Source organism: Sus scrofa, chromosome 5, assembly GCF_054392235.1.
Source record: "Sus scrofa isolate SSC_HxYL_T2T_F1_AM1 chromosome 5, Sscrofa_HxYL_maternal_Yorkshire_Landrace_v2.0, whole genome shotgun sequence".
In the NCBI taxonomy this organism is placed as follows: Eukaryota; Metazoa; Chordata; class Mammalia; order Artiodactyla; family Suidae; genus Sus; species Sus scrofa.
Genome location: NC_139387.1, coordinates 79,402,956 through 79,430,261, shown reverse-complemented (window position 1 = coordinate 79,430,261; position 27,306 = coordinate 79,402,956). Strand labels below are relative to the sequence as shown.

At 35.9% G+C, this 27,306-nt stretch overlaps 1 protein-coding gene across 4 annotated transcripts in view; it reads right to left on the bottom strand.

The window, feature by feature from the left end:
• Positions 1-27,306, bottom strand: part of CNTN1 (contactin 1) — a 327,378-nt gene that overhangs the window by 90,665 nt on the left and 209,407 nt on the right. For all 4 annotated transcript variants that reach the window (XM_003355617.6, XM_013997945.3, XM_021092536.2 and 1 more), the window contains 4 exons: positions 26,870-26,987; positions 22,598-22,748; positions 18,078-18,205; positions 17,588-17,763 (listed from right to left, as the gene is read on the bottom strand). In XM_003355617.6, coding sequence (XP_003355665.3) covers positions 17,588-17,763; positions 18,078-18,205; positions 22,598-22,748; positions 26,870-26,987 — 573 coding nt within the window. The remainder of the gene's footprint in view (positions 1-17,587; positions 17,764-18,077; positions 18,206-22,597; positions 22,749-26,869; positions 26,988-27,306) is intronic.

Genomic DNA, 27,306 nt, shown 5'->3' with positions numbered 1-27,306 from the left:
GATAAAGACTTAAAAATTAATGGTTACATTAATATTTCACATGATAGATGAAGGTATTATTTCCATTATATGACAGACTTCCAAATTTTAAAATTTTCATTATTTAATGGCTTATGCAGAATAAATGCTCTGCTTCACCATTGGTTCTGCCAGTGGCCCCTTCACATATTAAAGTTACTAATGGCCTTGGAAAGTATTTGGGTTGCAGTCTTTGCTTGATTAATAAGATTAATTAAGAAAAATAGCTGGTTGTAATCTTAGAAGATTGATTCAGTTAGTTGTAATAGAAAATTACTATCTCCATATAAAGAACTAGCCAGTGGCCACACACCTTGTTCCTTGACATTAGCCAGTCTCAGTAAAAACAAAACTAGTGGTCATACAATTTTGTTAGTTGGGCTCTTCTTGTCCCTTGAGATCTAGATTGGCTAAAAATCCAGTTTACAAGATTTCTGCAAATCCCTAAAGTAGAGCAGTTCTTTCCTTCTGCTCCCTTGGTCAGTTATTTCTTCACTGTACCAAAGAGCCCCAGATCAGCCCTTTTTCTATTTTTCCATGAAACCTACTAACACAAAGCATTCCGTAGTTAAGTAGGTTTACTGAAGAGTTGAAGGTCAGGGAATTGGCTGAATTCCACAAAGTGGGGCAAACCAACATTACCAGTCACTATCTACAACATATTTCCATTCTTTTTTTTTTTTTTTTTTTTTTTTTTTTTTTTGTCTTTTTTGCCATTTTCTTGGGCCACTCTCATGGCATGTGGAGGTTCCCAGGCTAGGGGTTGAATCGGAGCTGTAGCCACCAGCCTACGCCAGAGCCACAGCAACGCGGGATCCGAGCCGCGTCTGCAACCTACACCACAGCTCACGGCAACGCCGGATCGTTAACCCACTGAGCAAGGGCAAGGATCGAACCCGCAACCTCATGGTTCCTAGTCGGGTTCGTTAACCACTGCGCCACAACGGGAACTCCCATATTTCCATTCTTAAAAGTCCTATTGGAGGGTTCCCGCTGTGGTGAAGTGGGTTAAGAATCTGACTGCATTGGCTTGAGTTGCTGCAGAAGTACTGGTTCAAACTCCGACCTGGCACAGTGGATTAAAAGATCAGGTGTTGGCCCAATTACCATGTAGGTCCCAGCTACGGCTCAGATTCAACTCCTGGCCCCATGGAACTTCCATATGCTGCCAGGGCAACCATTAACAGAGAGAGAGAGAGAGAGAGAGAGAGAGAGAGAGAGAGAGAGAGAGAGAGAAAGAGAGAGAGAGAGAGAGAGAGAAAGTAGTCCTGTTGGGTATTTTCTTTTTCTTTCTTTCTTTCTTTCTTTTTTTTTTTTTTTTTTTTGGATCCAACCCACACCATAGTAGCAACCTGAGCTGCTACAGTGACAATGCCAGATCTTTAACCCACTGTGCCACCAGGGAACTCTGGTCATATTTTTACTCCCAGTTTGGTTTCTCAATCACCTTCACCTCTCCCAGTCCCTGCCATCTCACTGGCACTCACTCCCATTCCCACGTCTTACCTCTCTCTGCTCTTCTCTGCTTTCCCCTGGAAACAAAATTCTTTCCTCAGCGACTTAATTCTTGGATGGTTGCTTGGATTCTGACAATATTTACTTCTCAAAACCTGACTTTCTGTTTTTAGCTTTGCCATTTCTTAACCTCTCACCCCTCAATCCACTTTAGCCTCATTCCCACCTCTTCAATTCATTTTACTTGACGTCTAATAGCATTTGTTCTTCCTTCCCCAAACACTCAACTTTCTAATCAACTCTGACAGCACATTTTTCCAGATACTTTGAGAGAATTCTCAACCCCTCTTCTTCTTCATCTTCTTTATAATTCCAACATAAATTATTTAATTTATCCTTTCCTTTTCATCATGTCCTCCTCTACCCTCATCCAAGTTACCAGCATCTCTCACTGAAAACTATATCTTACTTGGTTTTGATCTCCACCCTGGTCCCATCTAGTCTTTTCTCCACTTGGCACATAAAGTGACCTTCTGAAAATGCAAATATGATCAAATAATACCTTTCTATTAAAAAAAACTAAAACTTTTAAAAATGTTCCCCTTCCTGGAATAAAAGCCAAAACTATTATAATGGTAAACCTGGCTCCATGATCTAAATTCTGCCCAATATTCCAGCTCGCATAGTGCCACCATTTCACTTACACTCTGTTCTCCAGGAGAACATTCCCTTTTTAAGACCTTAAATGTATCTTGCTCCCTCCCATCTCTGGTGTTCAAGGCATTTCCTTTCCTGGAATTTGATCCCCTCATATCCTACCCTCTTACCACCTTCACCTAAGGAACATTTACCCTCCTCCACCAATATCAGTTCAAGTCATTTCCTTAAGCAAGTCTTTCCATGTTCTTTTGATATCTTTTCCCATAGCACATTTTATTTAATGTGATATTATGTATCTCAATTAATGAAATATTTGTATAATTATATGATTCAAGTTGGTTTCCCTGGGGAATATGAGTTTTATGTGAAGAGGAAACATGCCTGTTTTGTTGAGAACTGCATCCCTGCATTACATGTGTACAGCTGTATGTTCTGTAACCCTAGGACCAACACAGTGTCAGAAGCATAACACTAAGTATACATTGTTGGAATGAATTAGTGCACATGTTTATTAAGATTTCTGGCATCTGTTCTTAAGATAATACATGTTTACTTCTTTTCAGCTACAAGCAGAGTTAGGTTAGCAAGTTCACAGAGCCCATCACAATCTCAGCACTGTGTAAGCAGATAATGAGACTTATTTTGGTGTCGGGATGAAGAACACACTCTTGCTACCTCTGTACCCACTTCCTGTGCCCTAGCCGCTGTAAATAATGTACAGTTTACCAGATGTTCTCTTTCCTGCAGATTTTGTACAGATCACTTTCATTGCCTGGATTCTCCCTCCTCCCACTTATATCACTTGACAAACTTCAAGTCCTTGTTCAGATGTGCCCTTTTTCTCTGGAATCCAAAATCTTGTTAGGGGTTGCCCTTTGAATATATTTATTGTAACTATTACTTATTGTTTAGTTGTTCATTTCTTCTACTAGACTGTAATTCTTGTTATTCTTTGAGGAATAGGTCTTATTTATTGTTAGATACAAATTACATCTTCTGATATCTGATATGCAAGGGGAATTCAACAATAAATACTGCATAAGTGAATTAAAATACTTATTCCCTAAAATGTTTTTATTAAATTATTTTAGTAATTCCATATGATTTTTTCAGGTAAGGTAAGATAATTGTAAGATAAAATAGATGAATTGAGAAGAATTATTACCATCCATATACATGAGGTCAACTATCCCTACTAATAACATATTTTATTTTATTTTATTTATTTATTTTTTTGTCTTTTTGCTATTTCTTTGGGCCGCTCCCGCGGCATATGGAGGTTCCCAGGCTAGGGGTCCAATCGGAGCTGTAGCCACTGGCCTACGCCAGAGCCACAGCAACGCGGGATCCGAGCCGCGTCTGCAACCTACACCACAGCTCACGGCAACGCCGGATCGTTAACCCACTGAGCAAGGGCAAGGATCGAACCCGCAACCTCATGGTTCCTAGTCGGGTTCGTTAACCACTGCGCCACGACGGGAACTCCTCTAATAACATATTTTAAAGTGTTTATAGAGTTCCTGTCGTGGCTCAGCAGAAACGAATCTGACTAGCATCCATGAGGATGCAGGTTCGATCCCTGGCCTCATTCTATGGGTTAAGGATCTGGCATTGCTATGGCTGTGGAGTAGGCCAGTGGCTACAGCTCCTATTTGACCGCCAGCCTGGGAACCCCCATATCCTGTGGGTGTGGCCCTAAAAAGACAATAAATACATAAAAATTTGTAAACTAATTTCATAAATAAATATAAAAAATATTAAGAATAATGTATAAATCTATAGAGAAAAGAATACAGTTACCATATAAGAAAATGGAAACTTCTCAGTTTTTCATCCACCCATATATGTTGTAAAGAATTAGGCCTTTATAGGAATTTCTGTTGTGGCTCAGTGGGTTTAAGAACCTGACCACAGGTTCTCTGTGAGGTTGCAGGTTTGATCCCTGGACTTGCTCAGTGGGTTAAGAAATCAGCATTGTTGCAAGCTGTCACAGATGTGGCTCAGATCCAGTGTTGCTGTGGTTGTGGTGTAGGCCAGCAGTTGCACCTCCAATTTGACCCCTAGCCTGGGAACTTCAGATGCTGGTGTGGCCTTTAATAATAATAATAATAATAATAATCAGGCCTTTATAAATTCAAAATTTATAATCCAAATCACAAATTTACAAAGAGAAGTCTGCTCTTTCCCTCAGCTTCTGGAAAGTAATCTATAGTGGCTTTCTTTGCTTGGGAAGCTTGGGTCATATTTAATAGTTCTAGTCCTATGATTTAGATGACAGTTAGTCACACCTGTATAGTTTTAGAGAAGGGGCTGGATGTGCCAGAAAGACAAACATTGTGACTTAAGGTAGGGACTTTGGGTCATTTGTATCAGTCGCCCTAGAGATTGAGATTAAACATCCAGTGAATCAAATCGATCATTAAACAATCAATTAATCATGTCTACATGATTAAGCCCCAGTTAAATCTCCAGACATCAAAGCTTGGAAAGCTTCCCTAGTTGGCAATACTCTGTGCATACAGCCGCATACCAAAACTGATTAAATATTGCATCTTAACTCCATGGGGAGAGGACAACGGAAGCTCAGTATTTGGTTCTTCTCCTAGACTCTGCCCTATGCATGTCTTCTCTTGGATGATTTTAATTTGTATGTATTTGGGTAATAAATTGTAACCACAAGTAAAATGGCTTTTAGGGAATTCTGTGAGTTCTTTCCAGTGTATAGAAACTGAGGGTGGTTTTGGCAAACCCTGGAACTTGTAGTTGTTTTCAGAAGGGAAGATGGTCTTGGGGACTGACCTAACTTGGTAGTTGGCTAATCCCATATATGATACTAAATAGAATTCATCTAAGAGAGGAGGTAAAGAAATATTATTGTATTATTTATTACTCTAGTGTTAAAATATCTGTATATATATATGGGGAGTAATTAATAATAGAGTTTTTCTTGAGTCAGGATAGAGGCTAACTGGCACATATTTCTGAGAAAATTCCCAGTGAGAAAAAAATAGAATAATTTAACATAACTAAAGTAAAATAAAATAATTTAAGCACTATATATTTATAAAACAGACTGCTTTAATATGCTTTGACATCTTTAATAGCTCTGAAATTTGATACTAAATATTCATTAATGGAAAGATATTAAGTAAAACATTTTAAAACTATTATGACACAAGATAATAGCTATATTTGGGAAAGAATAATATTTGTATAAAAATAAAAAGCAATTAGCTCTATTCAGTGATTTTATTATATGAACTCACTGCTTTGGCTGTTTCATGTATCTAAATGAAAGGTAATCCTGTTGCTAAACTCCCAGTATTTCAAAGAGCCATGTGATTACATTAGAATTTTAAAAATCAAACACTTTAGAAATTGAGAAAATATTCATGATGTTGATGTCAGAGAGTGTTTTGCCTATGTTCTCTTCTAGGAGTTTGATGGTGTCCTGTCTTATATTTAAGTCTTTCAGCCATTTGGAGTTTATTTTTGTGCATGGTGTGAGGGTGTGTTCTAATTTTTTTGCTTTGCATGCAGCTGTCCAGGTTTCCCAGCAATGCCTGCTGAATAGACGTTCTTTTTCCCATTTTATGTTCTTGCCTCCCTTGTCAAAGATTAATTGACCATAGGTGTCAGGGTTTATTTCCGGATTCTCTATTCTGTTCCATTGGTCTGTCTGTCTGTTTTGATACTAGTACCATGCTGTTTTGATGACTGTGGCTTTGTAATATTTCTTGAAGTCTGGGAGAGTTATGCCTCCTGCTTGGTTTTTGTTTCTGAGAATTGCTTTGGTGATTCTGGGTCTTTTGTTGTCCCATATAAATGTTTGGATTGTTTGTTCTAGTTCTGTGAAAAATGTTATGGGTAATTTGATAGGGATTGCATTGAGTCTGTAGATTCCTTTGGGTAGTATGCCCATTTTTACAATATTGATTTTTCCAATCCACGAACATGGAATATCTTTCCATTTCTTTACATCTCCTTTGATTTCTTTGATTAAAGTTTTATAGTTCTCGGCATATAGGTCCTTTACCTCTTTGGTCAGGTGTATTCCAAGGTATTTGATTTTGTGAGGTGAAATTTTAAACGGTATTGTATTTTTGTATTCAACATCATGAATATTTTATCAGGTCAGTCTCCCAAAGCAATCGAAATAAAAGCAAAAATAAGCCCATGGGACCTCATCAAACTGAAAAGCTTTTGCACAGCAAAGGAAACCCAAAAGAAAACAAAAAGACAACTTACAGAATGGGAGAAAATAGTGTCAAATGATGCAACCAACAAGGGCTTAATCTCTAGAATATATAAGTAACTTACACAACCCAACAGCAAAAAAGCCAATCAATCAATGGAAAAATGGGCAAAAGACCTGAATAGACATTTCTCCAAGGAAGATATACAGATGGCCAGCAAACATATGAAAAAATACTCAACATCGCTGATTATAAGAGAAATGCAAATCAAAACTACCATGAGATACCACCTCACACCAGTCAGAATGGCCATCATTAATAAGTCTACAAATAACAAGTGCTGGAGGGGCTGTGGAGAAAAGGGAACCCTCCTGCACTGTTGGTGGGAATGTAAACTGGTACAGCCACTATGGAGAACAGTTTGGAGAGACCTTAGAAATCTATACATAGAACTTCCATATGACCCTGAAATCCCACTCTTGGGCATCTATCTGGACAAAACTCGACTTAAAAAGAGACACATGCACCTGCATGTTCATTGCAGCACTATTCACAATAGCCAGGACATGGAAACAATCCAAATGTCCATTGACAGATGATTGGATTAGGAAGAGGTGGTATATATACACAATGGAATACTATTCAGCCATAAAAAGAATGACATAATGCCATTTGCAGCAACATGGATGGAACTAGAGAATCTCATCCTGAGTGAAATGAGCCAGAAAGACAAAGACAAATACCATATGATATCACTTATAACTGGAATCTAATATCCAGCACAAATGAACATCTCCTCAGAAAAGAAAGTCATGGACTTGGAGAAAAGACTTGTGGCTGCCTGATGGGAGAGGGAGGGAGTGGGAGGGATCGGGAGCTTGGGCTTATCAGACACAACTTAGAATAGATTTGCAAGGAGATCCTGCTGAGTAGCACTGAGAACTATGTCTAGATACTCATACTGCAACAGAACAAAGGGTGGGGAAAAAAAATGTATACATGTAAGGATAACTTGATCCCCTTGCTGTACAGTGGGAAAAAAAATAAATTAATAAAAAGCTTAAAAAAAAGAAATTGAAAAAATTTTAACCCAAACTTATACTAAAAAAAAAAATGAGGGCAGAAAAATAATATAAAAGTAAATAATTTGTGTCACTGTAATTACCCTTTGTCAAATATTTGAATGCTATAATCTTTTTAAAAATGAAATTGCTATTATTTCCCCCAAAATCTCAGTTTGAAACATATTGCTATTTACATATTCACTTATTTTAAGAGGAATAATGTGGTTATGTTATATACTTTTCACATGTAATAAAACACAAACTATTTTATGTCTTAAATTATCACATTAAATTTATACTTATTGAATTTTCAGAATAAACTTCTTAAAAACTTTTAATTAAACAATTCTAGAAGTTTAGTGCTGAACTCATTTTAAAAATCAGCCTTGTTTTAAACATTAAGATTTAGGTGGTAATGACAGGTCTACCTGCATAAAGCAATAATAAGCAACTTTAATATTTATTCTCATTTGGTCTATATTTGGTATAGGTGTGGCACTGAAATGCCTCAAAAGGAAAGCTATATATATATACATATATCATTTATACTATATCATTTTCAATAGCGTTGTGTATGTATAAAGGCTTTCCTGAAGTTTTTATAAATGGTACTAGCACTTCCCATACCTCAGGAGAAGTTGAGGTTCTCAGTGTTCTACAGAATGCTTACAAAGCAAGTAAAGATCATGGATCTCAGCACATTCTAGCCACAAATTAGATACGAATGCTCTTTATGTTTTCCCTTAAAACCACAGCTTGGCTGAATTACAAAATGCTTCCCTTCATATGAGGAGAGCTGAATCACATACTGGAAATTGTGATAGCACAGCTCAGGGATGTTCCAAAGTGTATATGTGGTTTACCACTTAGAAATTTCCCAAGTTTAAATCAAAAGACTTCCAAAATATAAATGCCCATTCCTTCCCACTCCTCCATGCACTAATTCTGAAAAAATCATTCCTGCAGTATAAATGAATCAGAATCACTAAGTTGTATTAACAAATTCAGTTAATCATAGTGAACAAAGAAATATGCTATGTGGTATATTCAGGGTCTAGATAAAGCTTAGAGCTCATAATGGCTCTACAAAAAATCTCTTTTGTTCTATTGAAGTTCAAAATGAAGAGATAAATATAGAAGGCTGGAGAAAAACATGGCTTTTAAAGAGACTATTCTAGAAACATAAGCAAAAATTATTCAATATGTATGATACATGCCATATCCATGAAGAATAACAATTTTTCTTGTCTTTTTTTTTTTTTTTTCTTTTGGCTTGTTAGGTGAAAGAAGGAGTAACAATAGCAAATGCATCAGATACAACTTCAAACTTTAACACCATAACCAACACAGCAGGAAATATCTGTAAGGTTTTCTAAGTGCCAAGGACTATTATAAATACTGTACATATGCAAAGTCATAACAACAACCTTAAACAACAACCCTGGGAGAGAGGTACTATTCTCAACTGTATCTTATAGATGAGGACATAATACTACTTCAACTACAACTACTGCTACTACTTCTGTTAACAGGACACTACTACTGCTGCTCCTAATGCTACTACTATGAAAACTGAGACTACAGCTTCTACTATTGCTGCTGCCATTACTGTTCCTACTATAAACTCCTACTAAAACCTGATCTAACTTATTACATGTCTTTTTGATGCCTGGCAATGTTCTAGCTACTATACATATATTTTTGTATTTAATTTTATAATGCTCAGGGAGATATGTTTAATATTTCCATTTTACAGATAAGGAATTTGAGATTTTAAATTAAGCTATTGGTAGAAGACGCAATAGTTAGCCTAGCATCACCAAGTTAAGCTATTGCCAAAGTAAAGTTTTATGGACCGAACAATTGAATTTAGGTTCACAGTTTGGTAGGTAAAAATGGATACTTTCTCAGAGCAAAAAAATACATCATGTTAGTATTTTTCCTAGTTATTTATTAATTTTTAACCTATTTAAGTGTTCAAAGATAAGAGAATAGAAAGAATAGCACAAGTCACCCAACCAGATTTGATAATTGTAAACTTCTCACCATATTTGCTTTGTCTAATTATCTAGTTAGCTATTTTTGTTCTTTCTTTCCTTTATCTACTCTCTGTGCATTTTTGAATCCTCAAAAAAACAAATTACTGATGTCATTATAATTCATTCCTCAATCAAAACCGAATCCCAAAAAAGGTCAATCTTTTAAATAACCAGAAAACTATTTTCACATATAACATAATTAACATTAATTTCCTAATCCAATCTAATATTCATTAGTGTTATTTTAAGTAATACAACAGTATTGAGTCTTCCTGAATGTAAAAATTTTTAAAAAGATGTGACTTACAAAATCTTGTGAAAATGAATATCATCATTACAAATATATTAGAGAGGTAGTTTAGGATAATTACTAGGGGGTCACCCTGTACTTATGGGATCAATAGAAATGTTGAATACCTGCATTTGGCTGTTTTGATGGCTGAAGAGTCCAATTTCGCTCCGTTGGAGCATTTTAAATTAAAAGACACAAGGAAGGAAATTTTCTTTTAGGTCTCTGCTAAGTTTTTTGTTGTTGTTGTTGTTGTTGTTGTTGTTGTTGTTTTTGTCTTTTGTCCTTTTAGGGCCGCACCCACAGCATATGGAGATTCCCAGACAAGGGGTTTAATCGGAGCTGTAGCTGCCGGCCTAGGCCAGAGCCACAGCTAAGCATTTTAAATGATGGACAAAACCATCAAAGTTTTAGATTTAGAACTCATATTTTAGAGTTGAAAGAAAACTTGGATATTGTTTAATTCATATGGTTTTTAAATTGGTTTCTATTAGCCTTAAAGTTCTGAACATCTTCACGGATCACTTGGTAGAAAGAAGGGATCAGAAATGGACGTGTTTGGGCATCAGACGAAGGGAGAGACCCTGTGGCTAGGGTTTTGGGCTCTGTAGTTTCCTACACAGGCTCACACACACGCACACCATTTCTTCAGTCAGAGCACTTCATCTTCAGCTTTGATATTTATTGGGGTTCTAATTTAAATTTTCTTGGCAAAAAGAACTCTGCTGCTAAAAATTTTGTGTTGCTGTTTTTCAGAACTTCTGCTGTGGCCCAACTTCCTTATGGGCAGATGAGAGGCCCAAGATTTAGAGTAAATGTTTTTCCCAAAGTCATATAACTTGTCAAGTGCTACACCAGAACAAATTTCCAGATCTTTAGATAATGTTCTGTTTTTAAAAACTAACTTTAAAAAAAATTAGTTTGTTTTTTGGGGAATATGAAAGCTAATGACAAAATAGTATATTTTTAGTGTGATACAATAAATAAAACATCAAAGTCTACAATGTAATATCCTAAAATAAAATTCCCAAGACACCAAAATTTACGTTTCTTTCCCCTTCTTTTTATTTTAAAGCCATACTGTATTTTGCAAGCATAAAAGAGCCATAATAAGTACTGTGGTGATGCTCAAGTTTGCAAGTTCTATGTAAAACAGATGAGTGTTTAATGTTGAACGAATTTTTGGAAATTTCTCCAAGCCAAAATATCTCTGAATAACAAAGTATTGCTGCTATATGTGATTTATTCCATTTATTTAGCTTTGACAAATGCTTCTTAAAGACTAGACTATGGGATGCTCTGCTAGAGGGTAACTTTAGCTGGCATCATCTCTGCTGTGGAACTGTCATGATCCAGAAGGAGCCAGCCCAAGTATAAATACATCCAGTGAGCATAGGTACCTACTTCCGTGTTTACTGGTAGAAAATGGAAAATAAAATACAACAGTTAGGTTTAAGTAAAGATTTATTAAGATAGCGAAAGGGAGTTCCAGATACTCAGACAGAATGAGGTATCATAGAAGGCTCTATCTCTGTTAGAGATAATTATTGAGAGCAGAGCAAAGATTTGGCCACAAGTAGCATGCATTTGCGACTTTCGTGATGGTCACAGAACTATGTTGGGGACATCTTACATATTTCCTTCTCTCTCCCACCACTCATCAAAATTTAAGTCTTAAACTCACAAAACACATGAAATCTACCCTCTGCTACTGATATTATTTTGCAAAATGTTTTCTCCATCCTCTTCTATTTTCTTATTTTGTCTTCAGCCCTCTCATCTGCTCAAAATAATATAAGGGCTCTTTGTTTCCAACATATGTGTGAAATATTTCAGTTCCTTTATTGTCAAGTCTTTTTTAGGAAGACTCCCTTAAGAACAGTACTTCTCATTATGACCCTATGGACAATTTGGACCAAATAACTATCTTTTGTGGAGGACTACCCTCAGCATTAAGATATATTTAACAGCATGTATGCCTGACAGATGATCAAAATACACCACTTCCTTGCAGTTGTGACAACCAAAATGTCTCCAACCAAAGGTCCCTGGGGAGAAAAATTGCTTCTGGTTTAGAACCACTGTTTTAGAGCTTATGCCACCTCACTGTGCTTGCTTGGTTTCTAACCCTCCTTTTCTTCTCTAACCTTTTGCTCCATAACCCTTGCCAATCTTCCCTTCTTGTTCAACAATGACAGAGAACCAATAAAACTGGGGGAAAAAATGATGTCTGTTTTATTATTGTTTCTTTCTCTCTGTCTTTGTCTCTGTCTCTCTCTCTCTCTCTTTTTTTTTTTTTTTTTTTTGGCATGTGCAGAAGCAAAATATCTGTCCAAATTCATAACATCTTCTAGTATGGAATATATATGTTTCAAATTTAAACACATTTTTGTGACATGTTCAAGTAGAATTAATATTTTCTCTTAGCCTAGGGAAAGAAATCTGTCCTCTTTTGTTTTCAATGCTGTCTACATAGTCAGAACAAATGCATGCCTACATACCTGCAGACACACATAAAACCTACTACTAAAGGAGATCATTAAGAACTGCCTAGAACTTTATAGTTAGACTACCTGAAACTCTGTAGACTTGATTTACAATGTAAGGTAAAGGTTGCTAATAGTGTAGGGAGAATAAGGTGATTTGGAAAGTTTTGAGTGAACACAAGATTATAGAATAAGTTATAAGCTGACTAGCACCATCTTACAGTGTTTCAAATAATGGGAGGGAGATTATTTAAATAAACACGGACATGAGTAGTAACACATGGATTAACAACTGAAGTGGTGAAGACCCAGGGTCTACAATCAGACCACTTTGGTTTCAAATCCTCTCTCTGCCACTTGCAAGTTATACGACCTTGGACAACTTAGCCTTTCAAATGCTGGTTCCTTCACTCTCAAATTGAGAAAACCACAATAAAATGTGCTCCCTAAAGGATTTCTATGAAGATCAACTGAGAAATACATGAAAAGCATTTAACCCAGTGCTGACCAAACATCAAGCATTCAATAATATGTTGACCATTAATAACTCTCCATGGTCCTCATCAAGGAAATAGCTAGAATCTTTTATCCCAGATGAACTACCCAGTACAGCAAGCAGTGCAAAAAATAAATCATGAAAAATGAGATCTGTAACCAGAAGAAAATTATCTGGCAAAAGGTTCTGGCATTCTCGATGGAGGATGATTGCTCTATTATAAAGGGTATTAGTAATAACTACTTTCAATCTGCCAGATCTTGTGCCAAGCACTTTATAGCATTCTCTCCTTGAAACATGACAAAATACTATGAAGTAACCAGTACTGCAAAGCCAATGAAGTAACCAGTAAGTGAATTACTAATAAAATTTTACAGAGGGTGAAATCTGAAGCTCAGAGAGGTTTAATCGCTGACTCAGAGTCACAGAATAAGAAATGAAAAATGGAGCCCAGAGATCTGGTTGTGGCAAAGCCCCTGAACAATTCATGTGGTATTTATGAATTCAAAACAGGTATGCAGAATCTTGCTGAATTACAATTTTAACATTTATTTGTAATCACAAAAAAGCTGTTACAGTGGCAATAACCATAAGAAAGTTTAAGAAACTCACATGGTTAACTAAGATAATGGTTCTGACAGGGAGAATTGTCAAATAGTTGAAGGAAAATGATGCAAACTGGATGTCCAAAGTTAGGAAGCTCTTGAAAAAGAAAATGTCTACAGATTAGTTATCATGTGGCAAAGGCATGATGTATTACAAATACATATTTTTAAAAATTATATATGTATTTATTTAAATATTTATTTATTTATTTATTTTTAGGGCCACTCCTACAGCACATGGAAATTCCCAGGCTAGGGGTCAAATTGGAGTTGCAGCTACCAGCCTACACCATAGCAACATGGGATCCAAGCTGCATCTGTGACCTACACCACAGATTATGGCAATGCTGGATCCCCAACCCACTGAGCAAGGCCAGGACATTGAACCTGCATCCTTGTACATACTAATAGGTTCATAACCCTCTGAGCCACAGTAGGAATTCCCACAAATACCTATTTTTTTGGTAGATAGTCTCAAGTCCTTTCTAGAACAAAAGGGATTATACATTAAATTGGAAGTAAAATTACTTTGCTTTTGTATATTTTAAGAGGGTAAGTAGCTATTGAATTAGAAAATCAAATTATAAACCATTTTTTAGTTGTACTTGAAAAATTTATGTATTTGCCATGTAATACCACAGAATGAAAGAAGAAATTGCCACAGAATGACAGAAGGCCATATAAACTGCTCACAAGCTTATTATATCAAAGCTCTAAATTTATTCAATTTGTAATTCTTATATATATAAAATATCAGTGCATAAATTCAAGTTCAAATGAAACATTTCCTGGCCCTGATTAATAACATATATAACACTCAGTGAATATTTATTAAGTGAAAGAATAAATTATATAACAGGTAAATTAGTATTTAATTTAATATTTTTCTATAATCAGCATTAAGTGTTTGCTTAGAGCTTAAAAATTAATAGCTACATTTTAAAATTAATTAATAATAAAGCGAGATCATAAACGTAATAGAAATATATTTAAATATTTAAATTTTATAGATCACTATAAATTCCTAAAAGAAATACACATCTTCAAAAATGCAGTTACTTTTTTCCTGATAATTATATGACTATAATTGGAAAGAATTTTAAATCATAAATTTTAGATATAAGAAAACATATTTAATTTCATAAAGCTTTGAGTCTCAAATAGGCCATGCTGTGAAATTTGAAACCTTATGCAAGGTTGCCACATGGTGGCCAAAATCAAGAACAGCAAGTTCAAATCAAAGCATGTTTGATTATTAAATATTAATATGTTATTGGAAGCAAATTGGAAAATATAAGCTTAGTTTCTTAAACTTAAATGTTTAAATCTTGTTGTCTATATTCTTCATGAATTAAAGCTTCAGATGTTAACTTTTAGTAATTTAAATTATTAAAATACAATAATAATAACATCAGTTTTGTTAACTCTGACAGCTATCAAAATATTCATATCTGAATTTTAAACTCATAGTGTAGCTCTTTTATTTTGGATCAGTGCATGTGTTTGTCTTATTTAGCATTTTTTGTTTGTTTTTTTCTTTTTCTGGCTGCATGCACAGCATGTAGAAGTTCCCAGGTCAGGGACAGAACCCTCACCACAGCAGTAACTGGAGCCATAGCAGTGACAATGTCGAATACTTCACCGCTAAGCCACCAGAGAACCCCTTATTCAGTGCTCTATTCACCCTAGTGCCTATCACTATTCCTCCTAGGAACTACATTTTTAAACAACTAAGTGATATTCAATAATAGAAATCTTGTCAGAATTAAATAAAATATCAAACCATGATTTAAAAAAACAAGAAAAATCATATAGTATAATTTGAATAATGAACGAAAGCAGTCAGCAGTGTTCCTTTTTTTGCATTTGCTGTCCCCAGTCCCTGCTATACCTGTTATGTTTTCATTCACTGGGCTTTAAGTTGGAAGAGTCCTTCCTTCTAAGAGTGGTCTATTAGTGACCCAAGAAATAATTACTACCCATTAAGACTGTCTTCCAAAAGATAAATCAAAGACATATAGGGTTCTACTCAAATTTTTGTGGTACCTTTAGCAGCGAGGCCTGACTTTGAAGTTTGCTTTAAAAGAAGGAAGATGCAAGGGAAAGCTTTATTGGTCTTTCTTATATTCAAAAGACAGAATTAGGTTCAATGCATTTTAAAAGAAATTTCTTATCTGGGTTTTCTAAATTTTTAGAGAATTATCTTGACTTGTCCATCTGCCAAGTACTGGAAATGTGCACTTGATATTTCTACTTATTTAAGTTGTATGTTTAGCCAGTGAGTATGTTTCTGCCGCAGATCATTTTTATGCTCCTTATTTGGTGGAATGAAGCTGAAACTGGGGAGGTGAAGCCAGAGCATGGGCCTGCAGCTGGGTTCTGCCCTGGCTTCACTGAAGAACAGCAACATGAACCTCTGTGGTTATTGTCCACCAAAAGGAGAAGTACAGTAAGTGATGACCAAAGTCTTTTACATTATTACGATCCAATTTCACATTTATTTCTTCATTAATATTTCAGTTATTTCTTTATTTTTCTCTTCAACCCATGCTATCTCTTTCTTTCTCCATCTTCCTCTCCTCCCACACCCCACCTCTCTCTTTCTTTCTTCATCCCTCGCTCCTTCCTTCTCTTCCTCCCTCCTCCCCTCCCTCCCACCTTCCTTTCTTAATTCCTTTTTTTGGGAATATTTATTGACATCAATCAACACAGTGTAACTACTTTAAAGAAAACAAAGAGGCGCCACAAGATGAAGTGTCCGCTTAATTTAGGGTAATTTATATTCCCAAATCTATTATTATAACCTTCACTACCACTATAAGTAACTACTTGTATAAACTAGGCTTATTGCATTTTAGAAACTATTCTGTATACAACTCCAAGGAACTAAGCAGTTTGAAAGTCTACTTTTTAAAAATAAGATGTTAAGTCACTTTTTTTCCTTAAAATGAGTAAAAACTGAATGGTATTTGCTTTTCTCACAAAACAGAATAAAATTTGAACAAATTCTTAAAGACACTGGGATCCAATTTACTAATATTGGGCATTCTTATGTTTAAGAACTTCAAAATAGACATAGACATACAAGAGAAAATATCATATGATATAATGTTAAAATAGTTCTCTCCAAATCCCCATTTGTTATGTTTTAAAGTGTAAGTGTAGTTTAGAAATGAAAACACACTGTCAGTTCATTGTAGATGTACAGTTATAACTAGCTCTGTTAGATTAAAAAGAAAGAAACCGGTATTACAGCTAACAAACAAAAGGCATAAACATTGATAGTGTATTGATAGTTGTTTTATAAATCTAATAAAATATTTAGTAATAAATGTTTCCATCCTATTAAAATCAGTATTAACCTCACTAAAAGCATGCTTTTTGGCTTTTTAAAGTGGAAAGTTCTAGAAGATATTTTTTTAAAGAGTTAGACAGTTTGAAAGCATACTATTATTATAGGTACATATCAATCTTCAGATTTCATAATAGCACTTGAAAAATCTTAACTATTCTGAGTTAATATAGACTTTTAGTAATAATTGACTTCTAAAATTAAAATTAAAATTTTCTTAATTAAGCATATGTTCCAAATAGGTCTTTAGGCTCCTAAATGATTGCCTTTCTAAGAACAGACTGACAGGAGCAGTGATCAATTTGCCCTTTAAAGTACACTGTAATTTAGGCAGCTCTATCAACACCCCAAGCGTATTCCTATGCAAATTGTTAGTCCTCCGTTGCTTCCCAGTTTTTTTCTTCTCCTTTCTTTATTTTTCTACAAGTACATCACTAGGCTTCATTTTAGGACTTGCATTATGTATGCTTTCCTATTCTTAAAATACATCCATTTAAACCTTTTAAAAATCACATGGATTCTCCACACCCTCCCACATACATATTTTGTCTATTTCTTACCATCAGAGAATAAAATAAATGCCTTAGAGTCACCACTATAACAAAGGATACGTTCTATGCTCTTATCTCACTTGAAATGAATGTGAAGGCACTTAGAACCTATGCGGAGTACACATTAATATAAAATTTTACTGTAATCAAGAGTAAATGGGCCTAAAGCTCAAATGAATATTTATTAACATTGCTACCAAAATCCTCAGGGCTAGCCAGTTTTAGAAAGGTTCAGAAATATTACAACTAACATAAGGCGACCCAGGAAAAAACTTTTGCCTGTTTTTCAGTCTCATGTATATGATTATAGTGATAGAAGTTGCAATGCAGACACATGGGGGTCACAGGGATGAGAAATGACAAATAAAACACCTACCATAAAATTCCGCTGGTAGTGAATGTTCTCTTTGTTGAAGTCAATCACATAGCCATTGAAGGACCAAACAAACGTCAGATCCAGGGCAGGGTCAAAGGAAGCAGCACACTGCATGGTGGCATTTTCTCCAACAGTGATATCAGCATTAATGGGGGCCAATATAATTCGTGTGGGATCTATTCATGTTTAAACAAAAGAGTAAAACACAGTTCCAAAAATACGAGACACCATATTATCTGGTCATTAAAATAATAAAAATCAATACTGTTTGAAATTCTGTGAAATGGAATAAGTTGTTTTCAAATTTAAATTCCCAGGGACAATTTCATGGAACAAAAGATTTGCCCAGGCTCTTGAAATGGAAAAATCTATAGGAGGATTGTCTTATAAGCTTAGTGTGAGTCACATGTCTTATAGTACATTAGAAATTAAGCATTGTGAAGCATTGTCAAACTTTTAAAAAGGCAAAATTAATCAAATGGTTTCTCACCTGTGATAACAAGAGTCCCAGTGCTATTAGCCTTCCCTTTATTATTTTCTACAAAGCATGTATAGGTACCCCCGTCATTCCTTGTAATATTATTGATTTCCAAGCTGCCATCTTCCCAGATGAGTATTCTATTGAAATGAAAGAAATACATACTTCATAAAATTAATTGAATGAAAGATATCATTTCTATGTCTCAGATTAAAAACACTAACACCTCTGCATCATTAACATTTCATATAAATTACTTGGTAGAGAAGTTTTTAAGAGGAAACGTTTCAGCCATTGTTTAGAGTGTTCTTTCCTAGCATTGACAAGTTGTTTTGGAAAACCACCTTCATCTTTTTCTTGGACTATGGCGGTAATCTCTAACTGCTACCCTAAATAGTCTCCTTCCCCACATGTCAGCCAAACACGAAGACATCCATCACATAGGTAATACCATGTCACTCTTTAGCTCACTGATGTCACTCTACAGCTCAAAACCCTCCAGTGATTTTTCCATCCCGTGCACAGTAAGAGCCATAGTCCTTGATTTGCACTTTTAGGTCCTGGACAATTTAACAATTTGTTTTCTAAGGTACCTCCATACTGTTCTCCTGGGCATATATCTGGACAAAACTTTTCTTAAAAAAGACACATGCACCCGCATGTTCATTGCAGCTCTATTCACAATAGCCAAGACATGGAAACAACCCAAATGTCCACTGATAGATGATTGGATTAGGAAGATGGAATACTACTTGGAATATTACACAATGGAATACTACTTGGCCATAAAAAAACACAAAATAATGCCATTTGCAGCAACATGGATGGACCTAGAGATTCTCATCCTGAGTGAAATAAGTCAGAAAGAGAAAGGCAAATACCATATGATATCATTTATATCTGGAATCTAATATATGGCACAAAGGAAACTTTCCAAAGAAAAGAAAATCATGGACCTGGAGAATAGACTTGTGGTTGCCAAGGGGGAAGGGGAGGGAGTGGGAGGGACTGGGAGCTTGGGGTAAATAGATGAAGAATGTTGCCTTTGGGATGGATTAGCAAGGGGATCCTGCTGTGTAGCACTGGGAACTCTGTCTAGTCACTTATGATGGAACAGGTAATGTGAGAAAAAAGAATGTATAAATTTTTGTGTAACTGGGTCACCATGGTGTACTGTAGGAAAAAAAATGTATTAGGGAAATAAAAAAATTTTTTAAAATAAATAAAATCGCTGTGTTCTAGCCAAGGCCACACCTTCCACAAGCTGCTCCTAGCCCATGACTGAGCCCAGGAGGAATATTAAGGCAGGCATAGTCCAGATGGACATCAGAATCTTCCAATGGGCATTTTCAGCTGGAGCTTCTCCAGTGGGCTTTCCATACTCTCTTAGGTCTACACTGCAGTCCATTTCCACCCAGCCTTTCTTCCTTCTCTCACTCCTTCATCTGGACTCAGACCTGAATCTTAGATGGCTCTCCAAACCCCCACCCCGAGTCTTCCGTTTTCCCTTCTAGGCATTGCCATTAACAAATTTCTTGCATAAGTAATCCTGAATTGGCATCTGCTTCTCCTAAAATTCATATTAACTCAGTCCTGACATTAATGGGCCTCATTTTTTTCTCCCTAAGCCAATGTAAGTCCTTAGCTAAATTTCCACCCCACACCTATTTAATTATCCTGCAAGTAAAGCATAAAAATTATCATCAATTTGCAATGGAAGCAACAATAGCAACAACTAATCTTTCTAGCATCCACAGTATATTGTTAGTTTTCTCACATATACTAGCTCTCAACTGATCTTTAAAATCTTTAAAAGACATACGATCTTGACCATTCATCTCACCTACACTTTTGGGTACTTCCTCCATGACATTAAAATTAATTTCAATAAGAGTATTTGGGGAACTTAATTTTTTTGTAATAATGGTCCATATTCTCAAGTCAATATAGATTAAACTCTCAGAATCTTACACTTATTCTCAGATATAATATAGACAAATAGTCAAACAAGTCAGGAACCATCTGGTTTTTATAAATTAATCACTTATGTTGTCAAAATTATTCCAGTATAACCTCCATCTTATTTGTTCATGGTTAAAGTAATCGACTCAAGTAGAAAAGAATCCTGGATAGAGTCTCACATAAATGGCTCAGATAAAGTTCATTTTAGAACTGACAGCAATCTATTGGATATAAATGAAAAACTACAAAGAAATTCTGCTGGAGAATGCATGTCATTCCAGCCTTAAATAAAATCCTACAATGGATATCTTAATTGCAACTTATCAAGATTTTTATCTCCTCTCTACTGATTGCAAATACTGCTTTAGCCAGTTTACAAGCCAATAACCAGGCACGGAGATAACAGTAATATGAAACCATTTTTTGGTAATTATATTATTACCTAAGCTAGTTATTCAGTTACTCCTTGAATATTATTTTTCAACATAAATTTTTCTCGAAAAGTAATTTATTAGTTTAACTTTTCTTTACATATACTATTTTATAACATAGAAAACTTAATTTTATATGAATACTATATCTATAATAAAGAGATACTTAATCTGAGATAGTGCAGTAACATAGTGAGCAAAAATTAGATTTATAGACTTTTTCATTAAGAAGTCATACAATTTGACTCAAAAACTTTAATACTAAGACAGGACTAAAGTAGCAGCATTTTAGGAGCTAGACCTCTCTTTTCTTTTTTTGAATACATGTTGATATTCCAGAAAAACAAGTCCATGAAGCATAGTTCTGAGAAACCCTTGGTAGCAGAAGTCTATAACATTATTTTTCATCTGAATCGAGCAAAAAAAATTCATTAAGGAGAGAGCGCTGAGGGTGGGGCCAGTAGGAAATGTCGTGCCACAGGCTGGCACAGTAGTGAATACCTGCAAATGGAACGGCCTTCTGATCATGGTCTGCATCGCTCAGTGACGACCTGCTAAAGTTTCAACCCCACATTGCCAGATTGACCCTTCCTTTAACATTGAGTCTTCATCTTGTGAAAGTCTCAAAAACTCTTAGTCGAACATATTCACTATAAAGTTCATGTGTTCAGAGAAGCAATTGCTGTCCCTGCAATCTCCCTCCCCCACTCCATCTCTGTTTGAAACACAGTGATTATCCTAGGAAGAGAAGGGTGTTGTCACGTGTTCATTCCTTATCAACATGGCACAAGTTCAAGTTTCGGTTTGGAGATTACTGATATCTGATCAGAAGGCGACTTGAACCTTCCAAGCTAAATTTAGTACATCAAAAGAGAGATGATAATACCTATCTTACATTCTTTTTTGGATTATCGTAAAGAAGATTTATCTTTCATACTTTTACCAGAATATTTTTTAAAGGCAAAAACTACTTTTATCCTCCCTTATTTGCACCTTCAGACAGATTTCCATTACTCTTAGATGAAGCCCAAGTGCCTTAGCACAAAAAATATTGTTATTGATGACCTTACATACTATGTGTCATAGCTTAAAACTCTTCTCCATTTTCCTCTCAGGAGAGTTTTATTTTGTTTTTTGTTTTTGTTTTTGTTTTTTCTTTTTAGGGCTGCACCTGCAGCTTATTTAAGTTCCCAGGCTAGAGGCTGAATCGGAGCTGCAGCTGCTGGCCTACACCACAGCCACAGCAATGCAAGGTCCAAGCCACATCTGTGACCTACACCATAGCTCATAGCAACACGGGATCCTTAACCCACTGACCAAGGTCAGGGATCAAATCCACATCCTCGCAGATTCTAGTCAGGTTCATTACTGCTGAGCCATGACAGGAACTCCCTCAGGAGAGTCATTTTGATTGCAGTTCTTACATTCCTTATCACCCTCTGCTCTCTGACTTAGGACCTTTGCACATGCTGCACACATTGCCTGAAACATTTCCTGAGCCCCAAAGTTTACATCCCATTTCTCCTATTTCCTAAGCCGATTCTATTCTCCCGATACTTTCCCATTCAACATAGCCATAACTTTTTGTAGGAAACTAATAGAAACCACTCAGTATAGTTTTTATTAATAATCTATGCAAATCATACACTTTATGTTTTATCCCAAAGCCACCATAACATTGATAGATGGTTAGGAAGATCAGAAGTTCCTGTTTACTTCAGAAGATGGGAAGAGGTGATTTGTACCTTGAAATCTGAAATTTCCCTACTGAAATATTTCATAACTAACTGCATAAAATTAAATCAAATATTAATGGCTATGGGGTTAAAAAAAAAAAAGTTAGAGAGATCCTATTATTTCCCATTGCTAAATATTTTTGTGGTCTTGGGCAATTTATCACAAACCTCTGAGCGTCAATTTTTTAAAATTCCTTATAAATTGTAGAAGTCTAAACACTGAACTCTGATTATAATAGATACTGACAGTGATAGGTGAGTATATCTGTTCACCTTAGAATTGTGATATCTTCTGCAGAGAAAAATTAGAAGATCGCATACCATGAATATGAAAACAAATTCTCTACAAAGTAAACTTTCCAAAATACTGAACTGCAATTGTATTTCTAGTTTCTGGACTGACCTGCTGCTATTGACAAGCCGCTCTGTGCCTTTACTCCATAAAAATTTGGGCTTAGGTGCAGCCTTAGGTTTGCATTCAATTATAACTCTTCCTCCTTTAGCAGCCAGGATCTTTTTCTTCATAGGATTCATTTCAAAAGTTGGAGCCAAAGCTAAATGGAAATAAATTATTATTTTTTCTTTTTTGCTAAAAAAATGAAAATTTCTTCTGTACTATAGCATCTTATACTGCTTTTTGATTAATAATCAATAGAAAAGATTAATCTCACCAAATAGTAATTTCTTAAGTTATGACCAAAGACGTTCGATACCTCATACTATTACTTTTAAAATTTTATTTAATAACTTTATTGAGGTATATTTTACTTATCATAAAATTCACTCATTTTAAAGGTACAATTCTTGATGATAACTGAGTAATTATTATAAATTTTAGTTGCAACCAAATGCGCTATGCATATTCACCTTGAAGATAACATCTAATTCAGTTGTCTTGTCTCAACTGCACAAGGGAAATTAAGTGAAAGGCTGGAGAAAATTGAGCACCATTATTGAAACTGACACGCATTCATAATTGGTACTCTTAACCACACTTTGAATGAACTGTCCCCAGCTTACAAATGAGAGAACTGTTATTAAGATTATAGAATTTGCCAAAAGTGTAACATGCAGTAAGTTATCAGGTGTGATTCATATTTGGATCTAGTTCCATCTGATTTGCAAGCACACACTTTCTAGTAAGTAATATGACTCCTCCTTCATTATACAAACATTTATTGAGCGCCGACAATGTGCAGACACTATGGAATGCCTTAATAAACAGAGAGCCCCTTGCCTTCAGGACCAAGCTACAAACAACTATAGGAATGAAGTTTTCAATTAACTGAGGGGTAAGTGATGTGCCTGTAGACATCGTTACCTCAACGTACAGAACAATAATTATGAAAACAGGCTCTAGAGTCTCATAAAAGGTTCCTGCCTTGATGATATGCTCTAACTTTTAGTATCCCCACATCTAGCTCATTTCTCAATCTGTCATTTTGCAGACTCCAGTAGGATTCCATCTTTCCATTTCTACATACTCCAATCATTTGTAACTATCCTTTCTGGAGCCTTTTCTAGTCCTAAGTATACCTGTCTAGGTCTTGACTCTTCATCATCTAGTCTCATGATCCTCAGATATTGTCCATGCATCAGGGTCATCTGAGGATCTTGATAAAATGCTGATTCAGTTGGTCTGGGGTGGCCTGATATTCAGCACTTCTAACAAGCTCTGAGGAACACACTTTTATAGGAAGGATTTAGGTTATCCCCCCTTTTTTTTCAGTCTGAGTTTTTGTAATTGGCAATAAATAATAACCAACCAACCTACGTTACACACCTAACAGTGTGTGGTATTTTATATAGGTTCAATAAATATCATGGTTGATACACTGTTTATAAACTGAGAGAGAAATTTTAATAGGATTATTATTATTATTATTATTTTGTCTTTATGCTATTTCTTTGGGCCGCTCCCGCGGCATATGGAGGTTCCCAGGCTGGGGTCGAATCGGAGCTGTAGCCACCGGCCTACGCCAGAGCCACAGCAACGCGGGATCCAAACCGCGTCTGCAACCTACACCACAGCTCACAGCAACGCCGGATCGTTAACCCACTGAGCAAGGGCAGGGACCGAACCCGCAACCTCATGGTTCCTAGTCGGATTCGTTAACCATTGCGCCACGACGGGAACTCCAGGATTATATTTTTAAAGTCTAAATTTATCTTTTGTTCTTTATTGAGCCTATTACAGACTAGTATCTGGGTTAGAGTAAGTACTCATTAATCATTTGGTAGATGAATAAATGAGTTAACTAGATAACTCAGGAAAGAAGAGAGAGAAACACTATTCTAAAGATAATAAACAAAAATAGATTGAGACAAATATAAAGATGCCCAGGAACTGATTTCAGTCTGAAAATCCTCAAAACAGTTTCCTAATTACTACATTAGTAGACACTAAATGATGGAAAGATTTTAGGCTTAAAGACAGAGAGGTCTTTCAGTCTGAGCTGTTGAATTATGAGAATTATTTTCATATTCTCTCGTAATATATAACAATTAACAAAAAATTTAACAGAAAACAAAAAAGTTTACATTTGAGAAAGAATTGCAACTTACATATTCTCTGAGTCAAAATGATTTTATTGTACTTCATAACAAGGTGATATGGTATGAAGCCTAAGACTAAACATTTGCTTGATTTCCAAAGAAACTAGATTAAATATATTAGCAAAGAGTTTTGACTTTAGGGGGGAGAAATGGAGTATCATCCCTGGCATTATAGTAAGATCAGGAAAAGTTAAAATGAAGAAAGCCTTGGAGTTCCTGTTGTGGCTCAGGGGTAATGAATTCAACAAGTGGACATGAGGACACGGGTTTGATCACTGGCCTTGTTCAGTGGGTCAAGGATCCAGTGTTGCCATGACCTGTGTGTAGGTCACAGATGTGGCTCTGATCCTGCATTGCTGCAGCTGTGGTGTATGCCGGCAGCTACAGCTCCAATTTGACCCCTAGCCTGGCAACTTCCGTATGCTGCAGGTGTGGCCCTAAAGACAAAAGAAAAAAAAAAATCCTCAACTCTCTTTTTGAAGGTAATTACTTTAATACTTATAATTATCTCACTGCCTTTATTGTTCTTCTATAGTCAGTCAATCTGTAGTGTTACCAATGTGTTAAGGAATATCCCTTTTGGTGTAGCAAGAATAAAATAGGTTGCATGGAGACATCGCGCTATCTTTCCAGTAAACATCTCTCGCAGAGAAAGCCTGCCTACCTGGATTCATTACTTACAATATGACTAAACCTGGTGACAGTGACCTCAAATGACCTGAAAAGGACATGATATAATAAGACTTTAATTAAAGCAGTTGTAATGAAAATAAGAATGTAAAAAGTCTCAGAGAGGTTTATCAGGTAAAAACGAGAAATTTAATAGATGTAATATGGGAAAGGATGTCGTGGATTGAGTCATTCTTTAGAACAGCAAATACTTCAGGAAGAGAAAACGTGGTTGTGAGTGAGAAATAATGAGTTCAGTTTCAGTCAAGCTAAGTTTCAGATATCTGTGAAGTTACCTAGATGCCCAGTTCTACTGAAAACTTTTATAATAAGCTTGAAGCTGAGGATACAATTCTGGGCCGCAGATATAAATCAAGAGAGAGTTAATGGGAGAAGATGAAGATATCAAGGGTTTTTATAAAAAATTAAAAATAACAATAGTCCAGGAATAATAATATAGAATATGTGAAAGAATGAGGAAGAAAAGAGAATGCAAGCAGAGGAATGAAATTCTGGCAGAGTGCAAGATTTCCAACTGAGCAGTGGGCCGGCGGGGTGAAAGCGAGAAAATGAATGCAATCAAGAAGAAATAATCTGAGAAGCATCAGAGCATGGAGCCATCAAAGACGAAGAATTAAAGAGCAAAACATGATTGGAAGGGGAGGTGACTGGAGAGATACACCCATGCATGCATAGCACAAAGGAACATGTGCACACGTACACACACACATCCACTTGCACACACCCTCATACACACATGAAAGAAGATATCCATTAAGAGATAATGGGACTATTTTTGGAAATAGGACAGATTCATTGTTCTCTGAATAAAGAGTATCAGAGGGACAAGTGTAGTAAAAATCCAGATGGTTTTAAATAAGAGATGAGAAGTTGAAATATTTTATTTCAATGGTTTTCAATTTTCATGAAGAAGTAAAAAAGTAACAAGAAAGGAGGAGTTGGGTTGGGGCAAGGGACTTGAGGAATGCCCTGAAAGTTTTCGGTACCAGCATTTAGTGTAGGGAATGAGACCCAGAGGCTGCTAAAGCTAGCAAATGCTTAAGACTCATCTGAGGCTGCTCACGTGCGATAAGGAAGCGTCAAGCCGCACTGTGCGACGGTCCCGGCAGTGGTTAGCTGTCCACACGTAGGAGAGAACCAGATTTGTAAAAATTGGCATGTGTAAAGTTTGCTTTACCATTAAAAAAAAAAAAGTTTTTTAAACCTTTATACTCCATGTTGCCTCAAATTTAAAATTTACCATTCTTTAATAAATGTAAAAAAAATATTCTCTTTAAAACCACATTTTAGAACATTTTAACTTCCAATTCAAGAAACTTTTAATCCAAGAAAGTCATGAGAAATCAAATATAATCTATAGATACCCGAGGATCATTTTAATGTGGTGCTTTCTTGCTGACTATTAACAGAAACCAGAAATGATACTGACCCAAGATCTTCAATTCCGCATTTGCATAAATAGCTCCGTGTGTGTTTTCAGCTATGCACTGGTACATGCCAGCATTTTCAAAAGTCACGTCATACAGTCTCAGTTCCCCTCTATGATACTGGAAAGAACACAAAGTAAAACACATTTCCATGATAAAGTTTAATAGAAACACTTTCATGTCGGTTTGGGCTTGGCTGTCTTTCATTTATTTAGTTGCATTATTTTTGCCCCCACTCTTAATTAAGCTGAGTGAAGAGGGATTTTCATGGCATGGGGAAATAAAACCCACTTACCATGCCCAGTGGCTCTGGTTCTATTCATCCTACAGAGCAGAGAGTCCACCTTTTCCCCTCTTGGCCCAGCTGGGAGATTACAGTGGGAAGGTAGAGAAGGACCCCACTGCTGCTACTTGTCCCCAGGGCTAAAGGTAGGACCTT